A 21,045-nucleotide genomic window follows, 5' to 3' on the forward strand; every position below is an offset into this window, starting at 1 on the left:
GGACATTGCAAAATAAACACCCTCCCCGCAAAAAAAGGTATTTCATCCTATGCCTCAAATTGTCCCTATCAACTTTTCAAGGGCAATGAGCCTCACATATTCAAAAATAACTGACTCTCAAAGAAACAAAAACCCCTTAGTGAGGTTCAAAAACAAACCAGAAACATATTTCAGGTGTTGGTATTATCAGATATAAATTATAGAAAATCTATGTTTAAGCTTTTTTATAATTTTATTTTATTAAAGATTTTATTTATTTAATCATGAGAGACACACAGAGAGAGAGGCAGAGACATAGAGAAAGAAGCAGGCTCCATGCAGGGAGCCTGATGTGGAACTCGATCCCAGGACTCCAGGACCATGCCCTGGGCTGAAGGCAGACACTAAATTGCTGAGCCATCCTGGAATCCCCTATGTTTAAGCTTTACAATATCTGCAGGGATTAGTAAACCATACAAAGCAACCCAGCAAATCTGAAAAGAGATCAAAGAAAACTTTAAAGAATAAAATACACTGGCTGTCTTAACAAAAAATTAGACAAAACTAAAGGGAAAAATTTTAATTGGTCAAAAGAAATTATGCACAATATAAAACAGAAGAAAAGTAATGAAAATTATGAAAAGGTATAAAATGTATAGAAGATAGGGTAGTATCCTAAAAGGTCTTAAATGCATTTGATCTGAGTCTAAGAAGTAAAGGAGAGATAAAATGAGACAGAGGCAATAGTTGAAAAGATAGTGACTTAACAATTTTGCAGACATGATGAAAGATATTAATCCACAGATTCAAGATCAGCAAAATCCAAGAAATATAAATAAAAATAAATACATATCTTATTATTCCTTATCATAAGGAAACTATAGAATACTAAAGACAAAAACCATAAAAGTAGCCAGATTAGGGATGCCTGGGTGGCTTAGTTGGTTAAGCATCTGACTCTTGATTTCAGCTTAATTTCAGGGTCGTGAGTTCAAGCCCTGAATTGGAGAATGAGAGAGGCTAAGAGAATGGAGCCTACTTAGGAAAAAAAAAAAGTAGCCAGATTTTAAGATACTAACATTTCTAAGGAACACATAAGAGATGTACGCATAGCAACAACAAAAGCCAAAAGAAGGGGCACTTGGGTGGCTCAATGGGTTAAGCATCTGCCTTTGGGCTCAGGTCATGCATGATACCATGTCAGGCTCCCTGCTTCTCAGGGAGTCTGATTCTCCCTCTCCCTCTGCTCCTTCCCCGACTTGTGAGTGCTCATGCATGCTCTCTCGCTCTCTCTCTCAAATAAATAAAATCTTTAAAAAAAACAAAAGGCCAAAAGACAATGGAATGCTATTTTAAATATGCTTTAAAACCCTGCCAAACAAGAATTCTATATCCATCAAAAATATCTTTCAAGAATGAGAATGAAATAAAGCATGAGATTAGACCACTAGCAGATTCCCACTAAAGGCAATTCTAAAGGATGTACTTAAAGCCAAAGGAAAGAAATCTCAGATGGAAAGTCTAAGGAATGAAGGCACAGAAAGTGGTAAACATGAAATGAATTTTAATGAATATTGACTATATTCAACTATAATACCAACTTGTGTGTTTTTAAAAATGATAGAATTAAACATGCAATATGCGTAGCAATAAAATATAAGTCAAGAGGAAGGTAAACAGTTAAAGTGCTCTGAAGCCCTTCTATGATTCAGGAGTAGGGAAAAGTGGTTACATACTTTAGACTGTGGTAAGTTAAGATTGCTTATTATCATCTTATTATTAAGATGATATCATCTTATTATTAAAATTATTAAGATTGCTTATTATCACTCACCTATTATCACTGAGTGATCACTGAAAGAATAGAAATGGGATGTATAACTTTCAAACCAGTAAAAGGAGAAAATGAAATTCTACAAAATATTAAATTTAAGAGAGGATAAGAAGGGGGGGAAAATACAAAAACAAACAAGACAAATGAGACCAGACAACAGAACACTGTACTGCTTTGGACGTGAATAAACTGCAGCCATATGTGAAAAAAAAATAGACTCTTCACACCAAATAGAATTGTATTTATCTAACAGCTGAAAAAACAGAGTACATAGGCAGTGAAACTACAAAGAATGGCTTGTAAGTATCACCAAAGCCAAAGGAGAGACAGAATCTTTAGGGGTTCTTTGGGTACGTGCATTCAAGTTCTGGGTGATAGCAATGTGAGTGTTTGCTTTCTAATGATCCACTAAAATATATGCTTTTTTAAAGTTTGTGTGTGTGTTGCATTCCCCCCAGAAAAGTTTAAAACAAAGTCAAGTGGCATGATTGCACTGCCCCCTGATCTAAGTATATTTTCAACAACGTTTACTTCTCCTTTTCTTCCACAGACCATTATCCATGGGCTTGTTCTGTTAGGCAGCTTCCTGATGTATTTCGTGGTATCCCTTGTTTACAATGCCACCTGTGTCAACTGCAACAGTCCCACCAATCCTTATTGGGTGATGGAACGCCAGCTCTCAGACCCCACTTTCTACCTCGTCTGCTTCCTCACACCGGTCATGGCTCTTCTCCCAAGGTTTGAGCACAGGGGTTGTTTTCTTCCTAGAATTACCAGTGCCCCCTTTATAAGCCATTTTCATAAGCCGAGAGTCAGGAGTTTGACTCCTGCTGGGAACCTTGAGGCGATTGTTTTGAAGACAGAGTATTAGGACAGAGAGAACAATGAATAGAGGGACATAACATGGACTGTGCTCCCTGTCAGTCACAGAGTAGCAAAGTCACCAATAGGCATAGCCTTAGTCGTGATATCTAAAAATGATAACTCCTGCCCTCCTGCCTTATAAATTAAAAAGCTTTTCAGTCTGTTATTAACTCAAGAGTCTCAAAATTCAAACTACAGGGACAGGCAAGCAACTGCAGCAAACCAGGTAAAACATGGGGAGAAAGACCTTCTCAATTTAACCCTATCATTGCCACCAGAAAAGATCAAGTCTTAGCATTTCAGAGCTTTAGAATTTTTTTAAGAATTCAAATTTTGCACGAAATTTTGAAGATCACTCTTGCCACATACTATCTAGCACTTTGTTTTGCTTTTTACCATCAGTAGAATTTAGGCAGAGCTATAGTTCTAGTCCCACTTGCCCATGGGACATCTAAATCCCACGAAGGACCATAATGTGTCCACAAGTCCAACACAAATCACAGTGGGAGCTGGATTATTCCAATTTGGTGGCCAGTGTTCTATTCTGCAGCCCATACTTTAGTCAGAACAGTCAGTGAACTTGACTATGTACCTGTGGGCAGGACTTAGCCCCTCTCCATCCTTAAGATATTGCCACTCTGAACAATGAAATTCAGCCACCTTATCATAAGCTATAGTAAACAGATTATCTCAACTTTGTGCAGACTTTTCCTAATTCAAAATTAGGCAGAGAGCCATAGCCAGCCTTACTTCAATAAATGTGGCAGCTTGCTTAATCTAGATTGGTCTCCATTTCCTTGTCCTAAGCCAGCTCAGAACCTTGACCTCTGATGAAAGGTTGGCAGCTGAAGATACCTAGATGGCAAACACAATATTAGTTGAATTCTAAGTGTGTGTGCATGGCCTTCCTGTTGGGCCCCTGCTGGCCTCTGCAACCTCATCCCTCCCTCAACTCTTAATTCATACTCTGGGCTCCACATCACCAAACTTCTTGTACTTCCCTGAAGCCCATGCCCTTCTGCCTTTGTTCATGCTCTTCCCTTCTATTTGGAATGCACTTTCTATTACCAAGCTTCCCCATCTTTTGACATTTTAGGCCTAATTCTGACCCCTCCATGATTTCAACTACCTTCCTCAGATGGAAATATGTCCCCCTCTCTTATATGTTCCCATCACCTGAGTATGTCTCTGTCACTGCCTTTAGCCATTTTTTATAAATTATCTATCTCTATATGACCATTAACTCCTGGACAGAAGGTATCCTCCTTGTCATATAACCAATACTTAGCAAGTTCCTGTTACAGAGGCTGCACTCTAAGATAAATGAGCAATAGATGATAGAACAGAAACATGAATAAAATAGGACCCTGTTCTCAAGAAGCCTGCAATCCAATAGACAATTCAGACATAACTGTGATCATAATATAGGCGAAAGTGACTAGTATTGATAGAGCAGCTTGAGTGAAAAGCAACAAACAATTAAGAACAAGTACAAGCTTCAGAGGACATGTTGCCCACCCCACCCCTTCTTTAGCCCAACCCCTTGGGAGAGACTATGAAGACTTTGCCCTCATTGGAAAAGGGATCAAACTATGGGTTAAGTAGTTTTTTTCACACTTTTGGGTAAAACAGTTAGGATCACCACTAGCCAAGGACGGAGCTCCCCTGTTCTGTATCATATTTAGGGTATGGAAAGAAAATTATCAGCCTATATTCTTTGTCTTACCCTTGGTTGAAAAACAGAGCCAAAAGCAACCAGTTTGATGAGGATCCTTGAAAAGTATGAAGACTGCTGACACCTGTTTTGAAAAGACAAGCCTTCAATATTACAGCTTGTTATAACAGATGAGGGACAAGTTAGGAAAAAGTTAGCAAATATTTACTTGCTAATTACCATAGCACATAAGTTACATCTTCGCTCATTTATTATCATCATAGTATTGGATTTCTGCTTAATGTTGTTTACTAAGAAAAACAGATTTCCTCTGATAGAGAAAAGATTATTTTAATAGTTTCAAGGACTAAAGACTTCTAACCTTGAAACAAAACTGTTTCTTATAGAAATCTACACAATAGAATGTTTGCCACAGAAAATTATTTGTTCACTTAAAGTTATAAGCTATACTTATCATAATGGAGATTGATTTCACTCACCAAGCTTATAATAATTAGCCCACTAGCTGTGACCTCACTAATCTTGGTCTAATTAATTCAAGCAGTATAAAAGAATTGTACAGATTCTCTTAAACTAGGAACATGTAAATTACTTTATAGATAAAACAAAAGAAACTAACATGCTAACTTTACAACATAAAGCAGCTTTTAATTAGCTATAAGAGGATAACAGTCCTTGAACACTCTTTCCTTGGCTTCAGTAACAACACTTTGTTGGTTTTTCTCCTATTTCTTCTTTGTTTCCTTTGCTGGTTTGTGTCCTTGACACAGTGGATGTTCAGCCTTGACCTTAGGTTCTTCTGTCCTCTAACTTATATTCTTTCTATAGACATAGCAACCATTACTGTGAAGTTAAATATCATTTTTAACAGACAAATCTCCAATATAAATTCCCAGTCCAAACCTCTCTTTTGAATTCCAGATACAGCTTTCTAGCTACCTATCATCACCACCACTAGGCATGGTTAGTCTGAGGAAACTGATAGAGGATAAATCTTGAATTATAGAGGTCTATCAGCACCACCATCAAAGAAACTTAGATCTCTTCCAGAGTTCTCTCCTTCAAGTGCTACCAGTGTAGGACCAGGACAGACCCCGGGGAGTTGATACCACCTACTACCTCATATCTGGCTTGTCACCACAGTTTTATCCCCTACATATTTCTCAAACCCATCTGCTATTTCCACTTCTAATCTTTTTACTCCAAATTACTTCAATAGTCTCCTATGGGTTTGCTCTGAGTGATTATCACTCTGTCAAAGTGTAATCTTGTCATCATCTGTTTATGTCCTCCCAAGGGCTTCCCAAGGCTATCACAATAAAGCACAAAAAACAAAACATGACCACAGTCCTTGCCTGCTCTGGCCCTACCAACCCCTTCTGTGGCATATTTTCCCACTTTTGACCTTACTTTCTGTACTGCAGCCACTGTGCCCAGGATTTTGTTCTCATTCTCTCTTTGCCTGACTACCTCCTATGCATTTCTCAATCCTCAGCTTATATATTTCCTTCTCAAGGAAGTTCTCTCACACTAGATTGGGTGTTTGACATGCTCATTGTTCTCTCCATTTATAGGTCTACTTATGTGCTACTTGAAAGCAAGAACCTTGTCTTGGTCACAGTTTAATCCCTTGGGGTCTGGCCTATTGTAGGGACTTTACAAATATTTGTTAAATAAATGAATGGAGAAAGAAAAGTTATAGCTTGGGGGAAAGGTTTAAACCGAGAAAATTCAAATTTCCAAGAAATTGAATCTTTCCTAAAACATATACATGGCCACCTGTACTGCCTCACTCAATGAGAAGAGAAAGAATGAGAGTCCTGATTCTACAGGACCTACCGCTGTCTTCAGAAATTCCTTGCCCACTGTGAGGTCACCCTAAAGCTCTTAGACAATAGTGGAAGGATGGAGCCTTTCTACAAGGCTTTAGAAATAAAACTTTTTAAAGTATTATTTTTGGAAAAGACCATGGGTGTTCTCCTGACAAACTGAATTACATTTTAGGTTAATAAATGGACACCAAAGGAAGGAACATGAGTTGTCCAGTATCACAAGATGGTGTAATGGTGTGATTCTTTCTCCATACACCATATAGTTTTACTCACCTCCTCTCCTTCCTTCCCTAAACTTGGAATAGAGAAAAGATTCTTAACATTGAGACTCCCAATTCCAGAGTCTACTACCTTCAACTTGGTTAACTCAAGTGTTCCTTTCTCTATGACATCAGGGAGGTCAATTAATTTCTCTGGAGACCTTGGGAAATCCTTCTTGTCATTTGGGGCCTCAAGTTTTTCATCTAGCAAATAGTGATAATACAGTGATACTGTCAAGTCAGCCCACAGATTCAGGGAAAGAGTGTGTTTTAGAAACTACTTAAAAATTAGTAAGTTCCACAAAGGGTTGACATTACAAAGCAAGTACATTTGCCTGAATAAGAATAGCCCAGAAATAGGATGGACCACCTTTATATGGTAGATAAAAGCCTTGGGATCCAGAGTGCTTGGTTCTGATCACAGTTCCATTTACTGTGTGGCTCTGAACAAATCACTTAATCTCTTGGTGCCTTGGTTTCCTAATTTGTACACAGGAGGAAACAAAAGTACCAACTGCATGGGATTGTTGGAAGAATGAAATGAGGTAATGTCCAAAGCACTCAGGATAGCTCTGGTACCTAATAAATGTTAGCTATTATATTTTGTTGAATATATTTTGTTGAACTCCCCAATACCAGAGGTGCCTAGGCAGCAGTCAGGAGTGTAACAAAGAGGATCTTGCCCGGTGTGGGGAATTGGATTCTAAGACTGTTTTCAATGCCGGAATTCAAGAAGTCAACAAAAATCCAAGTACTTTCATTCTGTTATTTCCTACCAGGTATTTTTTCCTATCTCTGCAAGGGACTTATGGGAAGTCTCTGATCTTAAAAGCTCAGAAAATTGACAAACTCCCCACAGACAAAAGAGACCTAGAAATCCAGAGTTGGAGAAGCAGACAGAAGTCTATCCCTATTCCTGGAGAGGGTCAGTGCACCCATCGTCCAGTGCCACCTGTCCCCAAACAAGACTTCAGAGCCAGCACCCCAAAGAGCTCTAGCCCTCACAAGTGGAAGTGCAAGGAGGACTGGGCGCTTCATGGAGAAAAATGCAGCAGAGACCATCTGAAGGATCACCCATGCCCAGGGGATTCCTCAGCTAAACTCTCATCCAGGGAATACCCGCTTCTGGGGCCCAGTATGACAATGGCTTCAGGAGCCTACTCAAGTAAAAAGACTGATGAGTACAGGCCCTCAAGCAAAGGCAGTCATCGCAGATCCCAGAGTTCACTGACCATATGAATGGCCTGCAGAAATCTGTACAAACTCAGAGGAAGCCACTCAATCAATAGCCTAATTAACACATGACTCTTCCTCTTCATGGAGGAAAGGATATACCAGTCTCCCGACCAGGCTTGACTTCCTTGGAAAAGTGCTGGCTTCAAGGGCTATGAAAAGGACTGGAAACCAGTCAACCTCTAGCTTTCTCCTGCTGCCAGGCAGCACATCATGCAAACAGAACTTTTATAAGGCAGCTGTTTCTAATGGATTGAGTTTTAAAATTTTTTACCCCAGAGACATTCTTGTGACCCTCTAGGTAAGTAGGTGGCCAACACAAATGAGGCATAATTTTCCAAGATTCCAAGAGATCTATCTACCCAGGCAATCTCTTAGGATATGGAAGTTATTGGGCTTGTCAAACCATCACCTCATCTCATTGTTCCAAGAGTTAAAGTTTTGGAAGAGACCCATACACACAGGTACTTCATCTCCAGTGTATTGCAGTGATTAAGGTAACACCTATATATTAAGTAAAATCCCTGTATATTAGGGATGGATGCAACATTTGTGACAAGTATTTGAGCCTAAGAGTCATAACCACCCCACAAGTTGACTTATCACTTTACTAACTTCTCAGCAAAGATGTACAAAAAAATTTCAACAATCAAATTGGCAAATGGCAGACTGAGCTCGTCCTCTCACCATCCTGCTGACAAACCTGAACTGGAAGGATCATTTGAAGCATTGTATCCCTGGAACCAGTACACTAAATCTCTTTTACTGGCTATGTCACATAATGATGCCAATAATGGCCAACAGGAGAATCCTATATGCGGATTGTCAGAGAAGGACCAGGTGAACACATCAGGCAAAGCAGTAATGATAGTAATCATTCCAAATGAGAGGATTGAGCCAAAACCTGGATCTCGGGTCCTCCCTTTCCCCATTTGATTCCTACCTACTCTTGAAAGTCAGATTGAAACAGGTAGGATGTTTCAGAGAACAGAGTAGTGGGAAGAACACTGGCCTCAGGAAATCTGGGTTTGAGTCTTTGCTTCTGTACTAAGAGCCAGGAGCCTTGAAACAAGATGCCACACTTGCAAATTAGGTTAGAACTGCCCTACCTTCTAGGCTTGACATAAGGATCAAGTCAAAATTACAAAAGGGACTTGAAAACGCTTTGAAAGCTGTAACACCCTCAGTAATAACACAGGGATTTGCATGTCAGAGCTAAGGGGAAACAAGGTGATGGGAAAGTTGTAAAAATGACCATAGTACCTAAATGCAGAACCATACCTGACATTGCATGTCGCTTTCTTTATTGTGTGACCAACCATCACAGTTTGCCTGGGGTTTTCCATGGTTTAGCACTGAATGGCCCACATCCTAGGAAACACCTCAGCCTTGGGCCATCTGAGACAGCTGGTAACCTACTCTTGCCCACCTATGAAACCAAACCAACTGTGACCATCCAACATGCCATCTTAAGGGAAAAAGTTTTCCTGTAACATTATGCTAATGATTGTACTTAGTACATTTTTATACTTTTATGACCTTTTACTGATTGACTAGAAATGTGTTATCCTTTATTAGAAAAAAGAAATAAACATTGTTTTCCATAATTGCTTGCAGTTGTAAGTACCCTCTCATCCATCTGTCCATCCTTCTTTGCATTCATTTATTCAGTTGTCTGTCCATCCATTTATATATCCAATAAACTTCTGTTAATCCCCTACTGGATGCCTGGTGATGTGCTATGGGCTCTCAGGAACTCAGTTCCTTTCTTAAAAGAAGCTCATACCTTGTCAGAGTATCAGGAACATGTTTGATCCATCATGAGAGTGTGACACAAACCAAAATGGCTATAGGAATTAGAGGAAGCAGCACTCAGAGTCTCCTCTGTCTGAAACCCTAACCTGGCTATTTTCCTTTTGCTGGAAGCCTGACACCAACCTCAAACTCATACTGAATCAGATGCCTTTTCACTCATTCAGAAAAAATCGAGTGCCTGCTGTACACAGCACCGTGCTGGGCAGCAAGGATAAAATAGGAAAGAAAACAGGCCCATTTACTGCCTCAAGGGATTTACAACCTAGAAGAGAAGGTAGCCAATAATCAAGGAAATCAATAAATTGGACAATTGAACTCTATGAGAAGAAAGAAGAATGGAAAAGAAGGGAAGGATGGTTTCCAGAGTGATCAGAAAAGGCCTTTCCATGGAGGAGAGGAGACTTTAACCATGAAACTAAGACAGCAGGGATGGGCCATTCCAAATGGAAAGAATTAACTATGAAAGCCCTGAAAAGGAAGAATTTGGTATACAAAAAGAGGAGGAAGAGAAGAAAGGTCAGGGTGACTAGAACCCAAATGAAAAACAGTAAGTGCCCCCATGTTAATGTTAATTGTAACAGCATACTAGCTCACTGTGTGCTAGATGCCAGAGTAAGTGCACATCATCATGTAAATCTCACAGCAACGCTCCAAAGTAGGTAACAATATCTCTGCTATTTCAGTTAGCTTCTGCAATATAACAGACAACCCCCCAAAAGAATTTAGTAGACTAGTGCAATTACTTATACACTCATGATTCTCTGTGCGACCTGATGTGGAATGGCTGGGATCTCCTATCTAAAGAACAAAATTGTCAACCAACATTGCCACATGGCAGCAATGTTCGGGGAGTGAGAATAGAATCTACAAAGCCTTTTGGGAACTAGGCTCAGAACTCACACATCAACAATGCCACTACATTCTATCAAAGCACATTACAAGGCCAGCCCAGTTTCAAGGGTGTGGGAAAATACACTCCACTTTTAATGGGTGAATCTACAAAGAAATCTGAGACCCTTTGCAATCCACCACATCCCATTACAAAGGCAAAGACAAGTCACATAAATATGGCACAGTCACACACAATTAACAAGTGGGGAGGCAGCCTTCAAGAGTCTGAAACCAGAGCCACAAAACTACACAACTCTAAGATGGAGCTGAAGGGGCAGGTAGGAACCAAATGACAGTCTTGTCTTCACCACATTCTCCTGAGAGACAGAGTCCTTTAGTACTTAGTGGGCTAGAATTCCAGCCCAGTTCTGTCACAATGTGGCCCAGGGAAAGACCACACCGTGTTCAGCCAGGTTGCACACCCAGACAAAAGCCTAATACTAACAGCTAAGAAGAATTAGAACTCATACCTGCACTGCCCTAAAATACCTTCCTGTGAGCTGACCACCTGGCCAGAACTTTCTATTCTGCCCTGAGAGCCCTAGGAGAAATCAATCACACAGGAGCAAATTCTCCCAGGCAACCAGAGAAGAGATAGCCCACCCCCTTCTGCCTGCCTGCACTGCCAACCCAGGCAGGATTTCACTGATAAAGAAGGCGGGGATTGTGAGCTCGGCAAGGAGGCCTTGTGAGAGCTCTATAAAGAGTCCTACCCATCCAAACTTTAGGATGCCCACAATGAGGATCTGGGTATTATCAGACAAGAGCTGAGACCTAGAGCCTTTTTATTCAAAGGTGTTCTGGTGCCACCTAGCATCAGTGGAGGAGCTGCTGCTCTGAGGACTCTTCCTACAGCTAGAGCAGGGAAAACAAGATGGAAGGGGAACTGAGCCAGCAGTCAGGAGCCCAGATTTCAAGTCCACTCTGCCAATGGTGATGCTGGACAAATCCCTTCATCAGGTTTCAACCTTAAGCTGAGGTTCTCTTAGCTTTCCCAAGTGCACAAGGTAGGAACTGGACTGGTTCTAAAATTCTGTGGTTCTAAGAACTATATGGGGGAGGTTACAGTGCAGGAATGTCCCTGTGCAATCAAAGCCTTTAGTGTACTATTTGTGCAGCCATCTGATTCTGTATCATGCACACACTCAGTGGAAAATCCCATGAGGAAGGGCTGCTGCAGTCTTGTCCTCTGCTGTGTTCTAAGTGCACAGCACATGGCAGTGCCCAACAATGTTGTGACTCTGGCTATTGAAGAAACTGTTAATGGGGGATGGTCTCAAAGGGAGTATAGCAAGCAGGAGAACAGCAACATTATTCAGAGAGATAATGAATCCCCCAAGCCTTTTTGAGGCTGCCAGTTGCCTTTCTCAAATCAGCAAATAGTAAGGAGCTGCTAATACCTAAAGTGGGCCAGGGCAGCCACCATCTCCAGCTATCGGGGGAAGCCAGAGCTAGGACATCTCTCTCCCTCACACGGGCTGTAGACTCATCCTAGGTGCTGAGGTATGTAAACAATGGGGAAGAGAAGTTTTAGCCTATCATCTCCATCAACACCTCCATCTCTCCAGCCACTTACTCTTTAAATAAAGCACTGAGTCTCCAGTACCTCCTTCCATCCATACCACTGCACCTAAGCCCCTCCTCTGCCAATATTTAAACTCCACCATCTGTGCCCTGACACTCTGTCTACAAAAGAGGCTAATCCATCACAGGTCAGGCTGGAGAAAAGACAAGCCCAGGTACCTCAGGAATCAATGCCACCTGGACAGCAACAGTATCCTCAGCACTAGTTCAGCAAAAGGAGGCTGGCTGACCAAACACTTAACTTTTAGGAAAAATGTTTTTCTCTTCAATGTCATCGGCCTTTCCTACCCCAGCTAATCTATGTCCCACAAGATAAAGTGAAAGATATCCATACATAGGCAGATGACAAAACTCAGATAAGTAGATGAGCCCAGGGTCACTGGGTAATTTAAAATTAATGCTGGGACTGAAAATGGTTTCTCCTAACCACTCAGTGAGGGTTCTTCAACCATCTCATCAGACAGAGATTAATTGGCAACCCTTTCCAGGGCTGCTTGTACATTTAAAACTCAGAATATTAACCCAAAGGAGTAAAATTTTAGCATATCAGGCCATATAGCAAGTGGGTCTGGGTAGATTTGACCATAGAATCCTTCCAGAACTCCTCCTGTCACCCTGTTTGCCAAAGGACAGCCTCAGATTGAGGAGGGGGTTATACCAGTAAGTCACCTCTCAGAGTTCTCTTTTCCCATCTGCAGGGGAAGAAGTGAATTCTGAAACCCCACCAACTGCTGCTTCTGAGCCTCCAATCCTACCTTCAAAACAACCCACATATTTCTGCCAAAAAAAAAAAAAAAAAAAAAGTAAGCTTTGGTCCCTTTTACAAAAAGAGCTGTTTGAAAAGAAGCATCCATTTGCTTTCTCCGTTTATAACCGACTGGTATGTTGGGCAGTAAGAGTGCTCTTTCTGGAGGAAGGGCACAAGACCCTGGGGCAGCTTAACATTTCCTATGCTTCTAGCCAAGCACTCCTCTTTTTAAAGAGAAGGGAACCAGAAAAATGAATACAAGACCCAGAGAGGGGATATGAACTTGCCAGAGACTGAGAATGACCTCTGCTACCCTCAGCTACCCCATGAGCTCATCTCAGGTGGTTGGAGGATGGTAATTTAGAAGGTCTGTTCCAGGTTGAAAATGAAACTTACAGAGTACCCTTAAATAGGTGCTTTTACCAAATGGACCCATTGGTGCCTCCCCTGGTAGGACCTCATATCACTCTCCTGGCTCCATCAATCAATTGGCTCAGGATAATCAGAGGATGTCTTTCAGGCCATGGTCTTAACAGCATGACCTAATGTGAGATCTTGGTAACTCAACTATTTTAACAGTATCTTGGGGTACCTCATCACAAAGAATAAGCAGGCATAGGAGTTCAAGCAGAGTGGTAGACCAGAGTGGTGGCGGGGGCAAGTGGCATAGACACCTTTGACCAGAAGACCCTTTCTTTGGAAAGCCCTTGCTTCACCGCCTGGAAGTAATGGCCTACACAACAGGCAGCTCTTGCAACAGTAGGACAAACAGGAAATACACCTCCTTTTTTTGTTCCCTGTAAATGCTAATTTATTTTTGATTTTGCTCCTGTATAAAATGGAACAAGGAGGCCAACTGACATTTGACAGCTTGCCCAAATCAACAGACAAATATGTGACTAAAAGTGGAGATTCAACTCCAAGCTGCCCAACATCAGGGCCCAACATATTACCACTAGGCTACACTTCTTCCACAGTATAGTAAAAAGAGCCCTGGCTGAATTTAAGGTTGGGAGATCCAGGTTCTCAAATCTACAAATTTCTTATTATGAGACTTTTCTTCCCTTGTCCTTTTCTCTCTGTAAAATTAGGGGTTTGGCCTGGACACTTACAAGGCTCCCAGATTTTCCTGCATTCATGATTCTCACCTATGAGAACATATACTCAGTTTATTCTTAAATGCCCTTGAAGCTTTCCCTCAACCCTATCAATAAGTAATCTTTTTTCAAGTATGTAAGTTAGAAACAGGAATAATCAGCTCTTATAAAGGATAATCAGAGTCACTAGCAAGTCAATTGAAGACCTGCTGACAGGCTAAGCATTAGCAAATCACAAATACAGCTTGGGGATGGAGAGCAAGAAAAATAAGCAGGTGATAGGGAAGAAATCTGAAGGATATTAAGATAATTCCCAACGGAAATAAGCAAAAGCTGTGTGTTCTATTTATACCCCAATTCCTGAGTCAGGTATACACTGGACCCCTATCACCAGACCTTATCTTGCCAGGCTCGGAGCCCATGTTCAAGGGAACCTAATTTCTTACCATTATAAATACATTGTATACTTTCCAACCTCTGTGCCTTTGGTTGAGCCATCTCCTCTACCTAAAATGTCTGCTCAGAGCCTGAATCTCAAATTAAACCCTCTAAAGACCACTTCTTCCATAAAGCTGTCCCTAGTCCCTGAACTCCCAAAGCTCTCTGCATGTGACTTACAGAACTCAATACAGACATTTCTTGTTACTCAGGTCTTTACTTTCTTGTTCTTTTTTTTTTTTTTTTTAATAATTCCTGTTAGAATGACAAAGCCTGAAGTGACAAGTCCTAAATGATTCACCCTAGGGCTAGAACCAAGCCTTGGCCAATGATAGTAGTGAATTGGCTCATAAGAATGTGCTTTCATTTACTTCTAACTACAAATCCAGGAGGCAGAGGTAGGGAGAGACATTTTCTCTGCTTCTTCCCATACCAGAAGGTCTCTGCCTCACCCTCCCACCTCTTCTCTTTCCCAAAAGGCAAAGACCAGAGGATGATCCAATGGTCAATGTTCCAGGAAAAAAAAAATCAGTAGTTCTTGAGGGCTTCATCTTAAAACAGCTTCAGACGCATTCTGGGCTCTTCTCTCTTCCATTTCCTCCTTCTAGGAGGTCAAACAGCACAACTAAGCTAAGTCTCACCTTCACAAGGAAAATCAATAGCTTTTTTGTTCCCTCTTCCCTCTTCTACTTTGGGCCATTGGGTTCAGTTATAAATAAATTATTTTTGTTTCCATTCTGCTAATGTTTCTGGTAGTAATAGTAAAAGTAAGTAGAGCAATGGGAAAGCAGAAGCCCACAGAGGGAAGATTTTCCATTTGAGATGCAGACATTCCTGTGTTCTAGGTCTATGATGACACCAAAATACCATCACAATTTCAATTGGTATTTTTATCCCCATTTTACAGGTAAACAAACTGAGACTCAGAAAAGAAGGTAGCTTATACAAAGATGCACTATTTTTTTTAAGTAGGCTCTATACCTAGCATGAGGCTTGAACTCATGGCCCTGAGATTAAGACCTGAGCTGAAATCAAGAATCAGATGCTTAACCAACTGAGCCACCCATTCACCACCATCCCCAAAAATGCACTATTAATAAGAGGCAGAAATATTATTCCAAACTCAGATAAGATTCTTAGCCCAGTCTAGTTAACATCAAGGGCAGCCTGGTGTTTAGTAAACATTACATCGTATAATTTTGCAGTTTTGTGTCCCAGACTCCACTGGGGTCTCAATCTGTACCACCAGCCACATAAGCTTTCTAGCCTCCTTTCCACCCAGCTTTTCCATGAGCATACCCTCCAAACATTTACACAGAGTCTGGGAGAAGGATTGGCACCCTGGAAGACGTGATGACATTGGCCTAGCTCTAATTACAGCTCCAACAGCCTGTGCTGTGCCTAGTAGACAAACCATCCCAGAAGCACATTAATTTCTGCCCCAGCTGGCTCCCACTATGGGAAGGCTCACATTGCCATGCTCAAAGGGGCTCTGCCTGAACCCCTGATGTGGGAGGGATGCACCCAGGCCTGCCTCTCTTCTTATTTTTAATTAGAAGTTCCATTAAAACCACTACAGCAATGAGGCACACACCAGGCAACATACTTCAGGACAATTAGCACACTCCTCAGGGGGTTAAAATGGCCTCAGTCTTGGTTTGGGCAACATAATTGCACCAAAACATACAGCCTACCAGGAGGCTCCCATTTTAAGTAGAAAGAAACAATTAGTCACACAATCTATCAGGCAGTTAGATCTGTAGGAAATTATTCAATATACATAATTTAAAAGTTTGCCAGGGGTTGAGATATATGGAAATTATTATTTGCCTATGGCTAGGTACATCCATAAGCACTATGCCCACCCACCCCCACCCCATACTATTAATGCTCTGTGCATTTGTGTGTAGATACCCACCAAGTAAAGAGACTAGTTGTAATTATGTGTCTGGGTACTATAGACAGTATTTCATTCCTAAAATGTGGGAAATAATCAGTGGGGCAGAGAGGTTGTGGAACCCCCCCATCTACCTCACTGCCACTTTCTGAATCCCCAAGCCACTAATTAAAACCTGCCTGTAAGATAGCTCCTGGCCAAGTCATCCTGGTGATTCTGAGAAGTAAATAAAAAGAGCAAATTAGAAGGCCAGAAAGACCTCTCTGAACACCAGGAAAGCTGCAGAAAACCACCTGAGGCTCTCTGGACTCTGTTTGAAGCCACACTCTCGGATTCCACACGCAGAAGCATCTTGTCAGCATTCGATCATTCCTTTCTAGCATTCATTGCTGAACCATTGTACCTTCCGCAGACCAGCAGTGCTGCTATAATTAATATTCAACTGGCATTTCCACTGCGCACTCAAAGCCTGTTCTTTCAGCCTTTTCAAATCCAATTCCAACCAAAGTAATCTTTGCCCTTGCATTTTGGTTCAGGCAGCAGTAACTGTTAGGATGGCAGATTATGGTTTATTAGCATCTATTGAACAGCAAAGGAGCCCAGCATGATAGCGGTCATCACTAGGTCTCTGAAACTAAACTAGGTCTTACAAACTACAATTAACAAGCCAGCAAACACAAGTACTGGGGCAAGAAGGAAGCCATTTCAATAAGAATTATTATTTGTAATTTTTCAGATGGAGCAGGGGGTTGTAAGACTCTGACAGAGGGGGTAGTCCAGCTAATAGGAGGCAGCCACTGTTTGACCACTAACTTTAGAGTCTCCATACCCTTCAAGTGTCATTATTTGTGGATCTAGAGCAACTGGTACAATATAAGGAAGCCTTGATTCAAATCTGGGACTAATCCACTATATGACCTTGTGCAAATTCTTTCCCTCTCAGCGACTCAGTCTCTTATGTTTAAAATGAGAGTTAAAAAGGGTCAGTGGTGTTTAAATTATCTCCCTGGGGTAGAGGTGGTCAAATTCCCTTCCCTACATTATCCAGAATAGCCCACATCCTACCTGTTTCACATGCCAACCTTTTCCCTAAGATTTTGTTTTTAAAAAATTATGTTAGGAGTACCAGGTGACTCAGCTGCTTAAGTGTCCAACTCTTGATTTCAGCTTAGGTCATGATCTCAGGGTCATAAGATCAAGACCAGGAGTCTGCTTAAAATTTTATCTTCCTCTCCCCCTCCCCCTGCTCATGCTGCTCTGTAAATAAAGAAAGAAAGAAAGAAAAGAAAGAAAGAAAGAAAGTCTTTTAAAAATGAAAAAATGTGTTTTTTAATCTGTAAAATACAAGTTTGAAGCCACTAGATAATCTCTAAAACCTTTCATGGACAATAAGAGTCTATGAAGTAGTAAGAACTGAAATGATACAAGGAACTCACCATGTGTACAGAAGCAGCTGTATATTTTAAATGGCCAAAGAGATTTGAGACATAGACAAAAGCAGTTTAACATGGAATTTCAGCAAAGCAGAGAAAACACCCAGAGATGATACTAATGACTGTAGATACATAAATGCAAAACACAGGAAACCTGACAACTATGACTTTGAGGATATGTAAGCTTTATTTTTTTAGAGATGTTATCTGAGACAGAGAGAGAGAGCATGAGCAAGGTGTAGGGGCAGAAAGAAAGGGAGAAGCAGATTCCCCATTGAGCAGGAACCTGACTTGGGACTTGATCCAAAGACCCTGGGATCATGACCTGAGCTGAAGGCAGACACTTAACCTACTGAGCCTCTCAGGCACCCAGCTTTTATAATAACTAATATTCGGCAGACACTTAACCTAGTGAGCCTCTCAGGCACCCAGCTTTTATAATAACTAATATAGCTCAGCCATATCCTATGGCAGATTTCTGGGTAAATAGAAGGCCCCCGGGTTCAAGCTGCTAAGTCCAAATTGATCAGACTTTTATCTCTTCTCTTAAATGGATGCATTGCTCACTCATCCAAGCTTTGAACATGGGAAGATATCAGCTTCTTGAAAAATATTTTCTAAAGACAAATTCTGAAATCTAAAAAAATCTCTGTGGGTTTACCAACATGAAATCAAATGACCCTAGTTAATGAAAGTCTGGCAAACCCAAATAACCAATAATAGTAGACAAAGTTAACTTTTGAAACATAAAAAGAAACCATCAGCTCAACTTCCAGTTAAACATAGTGGAATAATATACACATTTTTCTCCATTCTCTTCTAAAATCCCACTGGAATAGGAGTTAGGCAAAGAGAAAGGTCTAAAACCTCAAGAACAATAAAAGAGGGAAAGAAATAGGTACAAAAGGGGTCAACAAAACTTAAGAAAATGGAAAATGAAGGAGTGATAAATAGATATCAGCTCCCCTCTCTCTGCAAAGGACCTATAGAGTGAGAAACTAAATCCAGGCAATGCCTGCCAAAGGACCTCAGAAAGGCTCAGAAATAGAGAGCAAGGGGGAATATGGTGGAGTAGGAAGATCTAGAACTCACCTCTTCCATTGATACACAAAGGTAGCGACTATTTATAAAGCAACTCTCCCTGAGAATGACCTGAAGACTAACAAAACAGCTTTTCCACACTTAAAGATAAAAAGGGAGAAAAAAACATCAAGAAGGGTAGGAGGGGCAGAGATATGGTCTGGTCAGGAATTGAACCCCTGGCATAGCAAACCATAAGCAGGAGGGAGGTCACAGATGTGGAGGTCCTCCCTGAGAATTAAGGATTCAAGCACCACATTGAACACTCCCTGCCCCAGGGATCTGTACCAAGAAGATGAGCTCCCATGACATTTGGCTTTGAAAATCTGTGAAACTCAACTCTGGGAAAGCCAGAGGGCTATAGTAAACTGAGACTCCACTCTTAAAGGGCACACACATAATCTCACTTACTCCAGATCCAGCAGAGACAACAGTTCAAAAATCCCTGGGCCATATGGTAAGGAGATTTCTTGACTAATTTTAGGACACTAATTTAGGCACCCCAGAGGGCCAGGGATCTATGGGAACTTTTTCTGGGAACAGAACCACATTTTCTTGCCCTCCTTCAGCCTAACTGGCCAATGTTGGTGGGTACCAGTTCTGACACTCTCTATTTCTTGAGCACTAGTCAGTGTGCCTCAGTGTTCCCATGTGGACCAGCCCCACCCAAAACATCTTCCCTAGGAAGCACCCCTCCAAAGCAGCTCTCACCCTATAACACCCAGTAGGCAGCCTTGGTCAGGACCACACACCTCCAAAGTAACTCCTGCCCCAAGAAAGGTGGAGCCAGCCCACCCACCAATATATCTGCAATAGCTACAGCATGCCTCTCAGCCAGTCATCCCCACTATTGTGCTTGCATCACTTATAACCCAGTCATAACAGGAGGACACATGCAGTCCACACAGGGGGGGGCCTGGAGCACCTGGTTCTGATGACCAAGAGGGCTTGCGTTTCTGGGCCCCACAGGACACTTTCTACATTAAGCCACTACCTTCAAGACCAGGAGAAACAGCTGACCTACCTAATACATAGAAACAGAGAAAATGAGACAAAGGAATATGTTCTATATGAAAGAACAAGATAAAATCATATAAAAGGCACTAGTTGCAATGGAGCTAAGCAATCTACCTGATAAACAGTTCAAAGTAATAGTAATAACGATGCTGACTGAACTTGGGAGAAAAGTGGATAAACTCAATGAGAACTTCAAGAAAGAAAATGTTAAAAAGAAGAAGAAGTAGAAGAAGAAGAAAGAAGAAGAAGAAGAAGAAGAAGAAGAAGAAGAAGCAACCAGAGCTGAAGAATACAATAGCTGAAATGAAAAATACACTAACAAGAATCAACAGCAGGTTAGAGAATGCAAAAGAAAGGATCAGTGATCTGGAAGACAGGATAATGGAAATTATCCAAACTGAACTACAAAAAGAAAAAAAAAATAAGGCTAGATTAAGGGACCTCTGGGACAACATCAAGTGTACGAACATTCACATTATAGGGATTCCAGAAGAAGAGAGAAATAGGGGCAGAAAATTAGTTAAAGAAATAATAAATGAAATCTTCCCTACCTGGGGAAAGAAATAGGCATCCAGGTCCAGGAATCAAAGAGAGCCCAAACAACCAAACAAGATGAACCCAAAGGTGTTCACACCAAGACACATAATGATTTAAATGTAAAAATTTTAAGATGAGTAATCTTAAAAGCAACAAGAGAAATATGACCAGTTATGTACAGGAAACAACTATTGATTTTTTTTTAGCAAAAACTTGCAAGCCTTAAAGTACTAAAAGGAAAAAACCTACAACCAAGAAACGTCTACCCAGCAAAGTTAACATTCAGAATTTAAAAAGAAAGATATCAATTTTCCCAGACAAAACTTGAAAAGGTTTGTTGCCACTAACCCAGGATTACATTAAATGTTAAAAAAAAAAAAAAAAAAAAAACTCTTTTAGGCAGAAAACAACTAGAAGAAAATTATGAGAGAGAAAATTTAGCTGATAGAAACAAACCTATACTAAGGCAAGTAGATCAATCACTTATAAAGCTAGTATGAAGGCTGAAGGAAAAAAAGTAGTAAAATTATATCTATAATAATTAAAGGGAAACACAAAGTAATATTAAAATGTGCCATCACATTCATAAAAAGATGGGGGGGATTAAAAATATAGCACTTTTAGAATGTAATAAAACTTAAGTGATCATCAACTTAAAATACACTGCTATATACACAGTGTTATATATGAACTTCATAATAACCACAAATCTGTATTAGATATATTAAAAAAAATAAAGAGAAAGAAATTCAAGCATAACACTGAAGAAAGCCATCAAATCACAAGAGAGTAGAAGGAACAGAGAATAACTACAAAAACAACAAGAAAACA

At 40.7% G+C, this 21,045-nt stretch overlaps 1 protein-coding gene across 13 annotated transcripts in view; it reads left to right on the plus strand.

Annotated features, from left to right (window-relative positions):
- ATP10B (ATPase phospholipid transporting 10B (putative)) overlaps window positions 1-21,045 on the plus strand; it is a 331,154-nt gene that overhangs the window by 297,669 nt on the left and 12,440 nt on the right. For 10 of the 13 annotated variants that reach the window (XM_072824277.1, XM_072824270.1, XM_072824272.1 and 7 more), the window contains 2 exons: window positions 2,364-2,551; window positions 7,224-9,397. The exons of 2 other annotated variants lie outside the window; for them this stretch is intronic. In XM_072824277.1, coding sequence (XP_072680378.1) covers window positions 2,364-2,551; window positions 7,224-7,683 — 648 coding nt within the window. In that variant the 3' untranslated portion in view covers window positions 7,684-9,397. Of the gene's footprint in view, window positions 1-2,363; window positions 2,552-7,223; window positions 9,398-21,045 lie in introns of those variants that run through there. One more of the 13 variants, XR_012029895.1, reaches the window with a different exon arrangement.

The sequence above is a fragment of the Canis lupus genome, chromosome 4 (assembly GCF_048164855.1).
Source record: "Canis lupus baileyi chromosome 4, mCanLup2.hap1, whole genome shotgun sequence".
Lineage (NCBI taxonomy): Eukaryota > Metazoa > Chordata > Mammalia > Carnivora > Canidae > Canis > Canis lupus.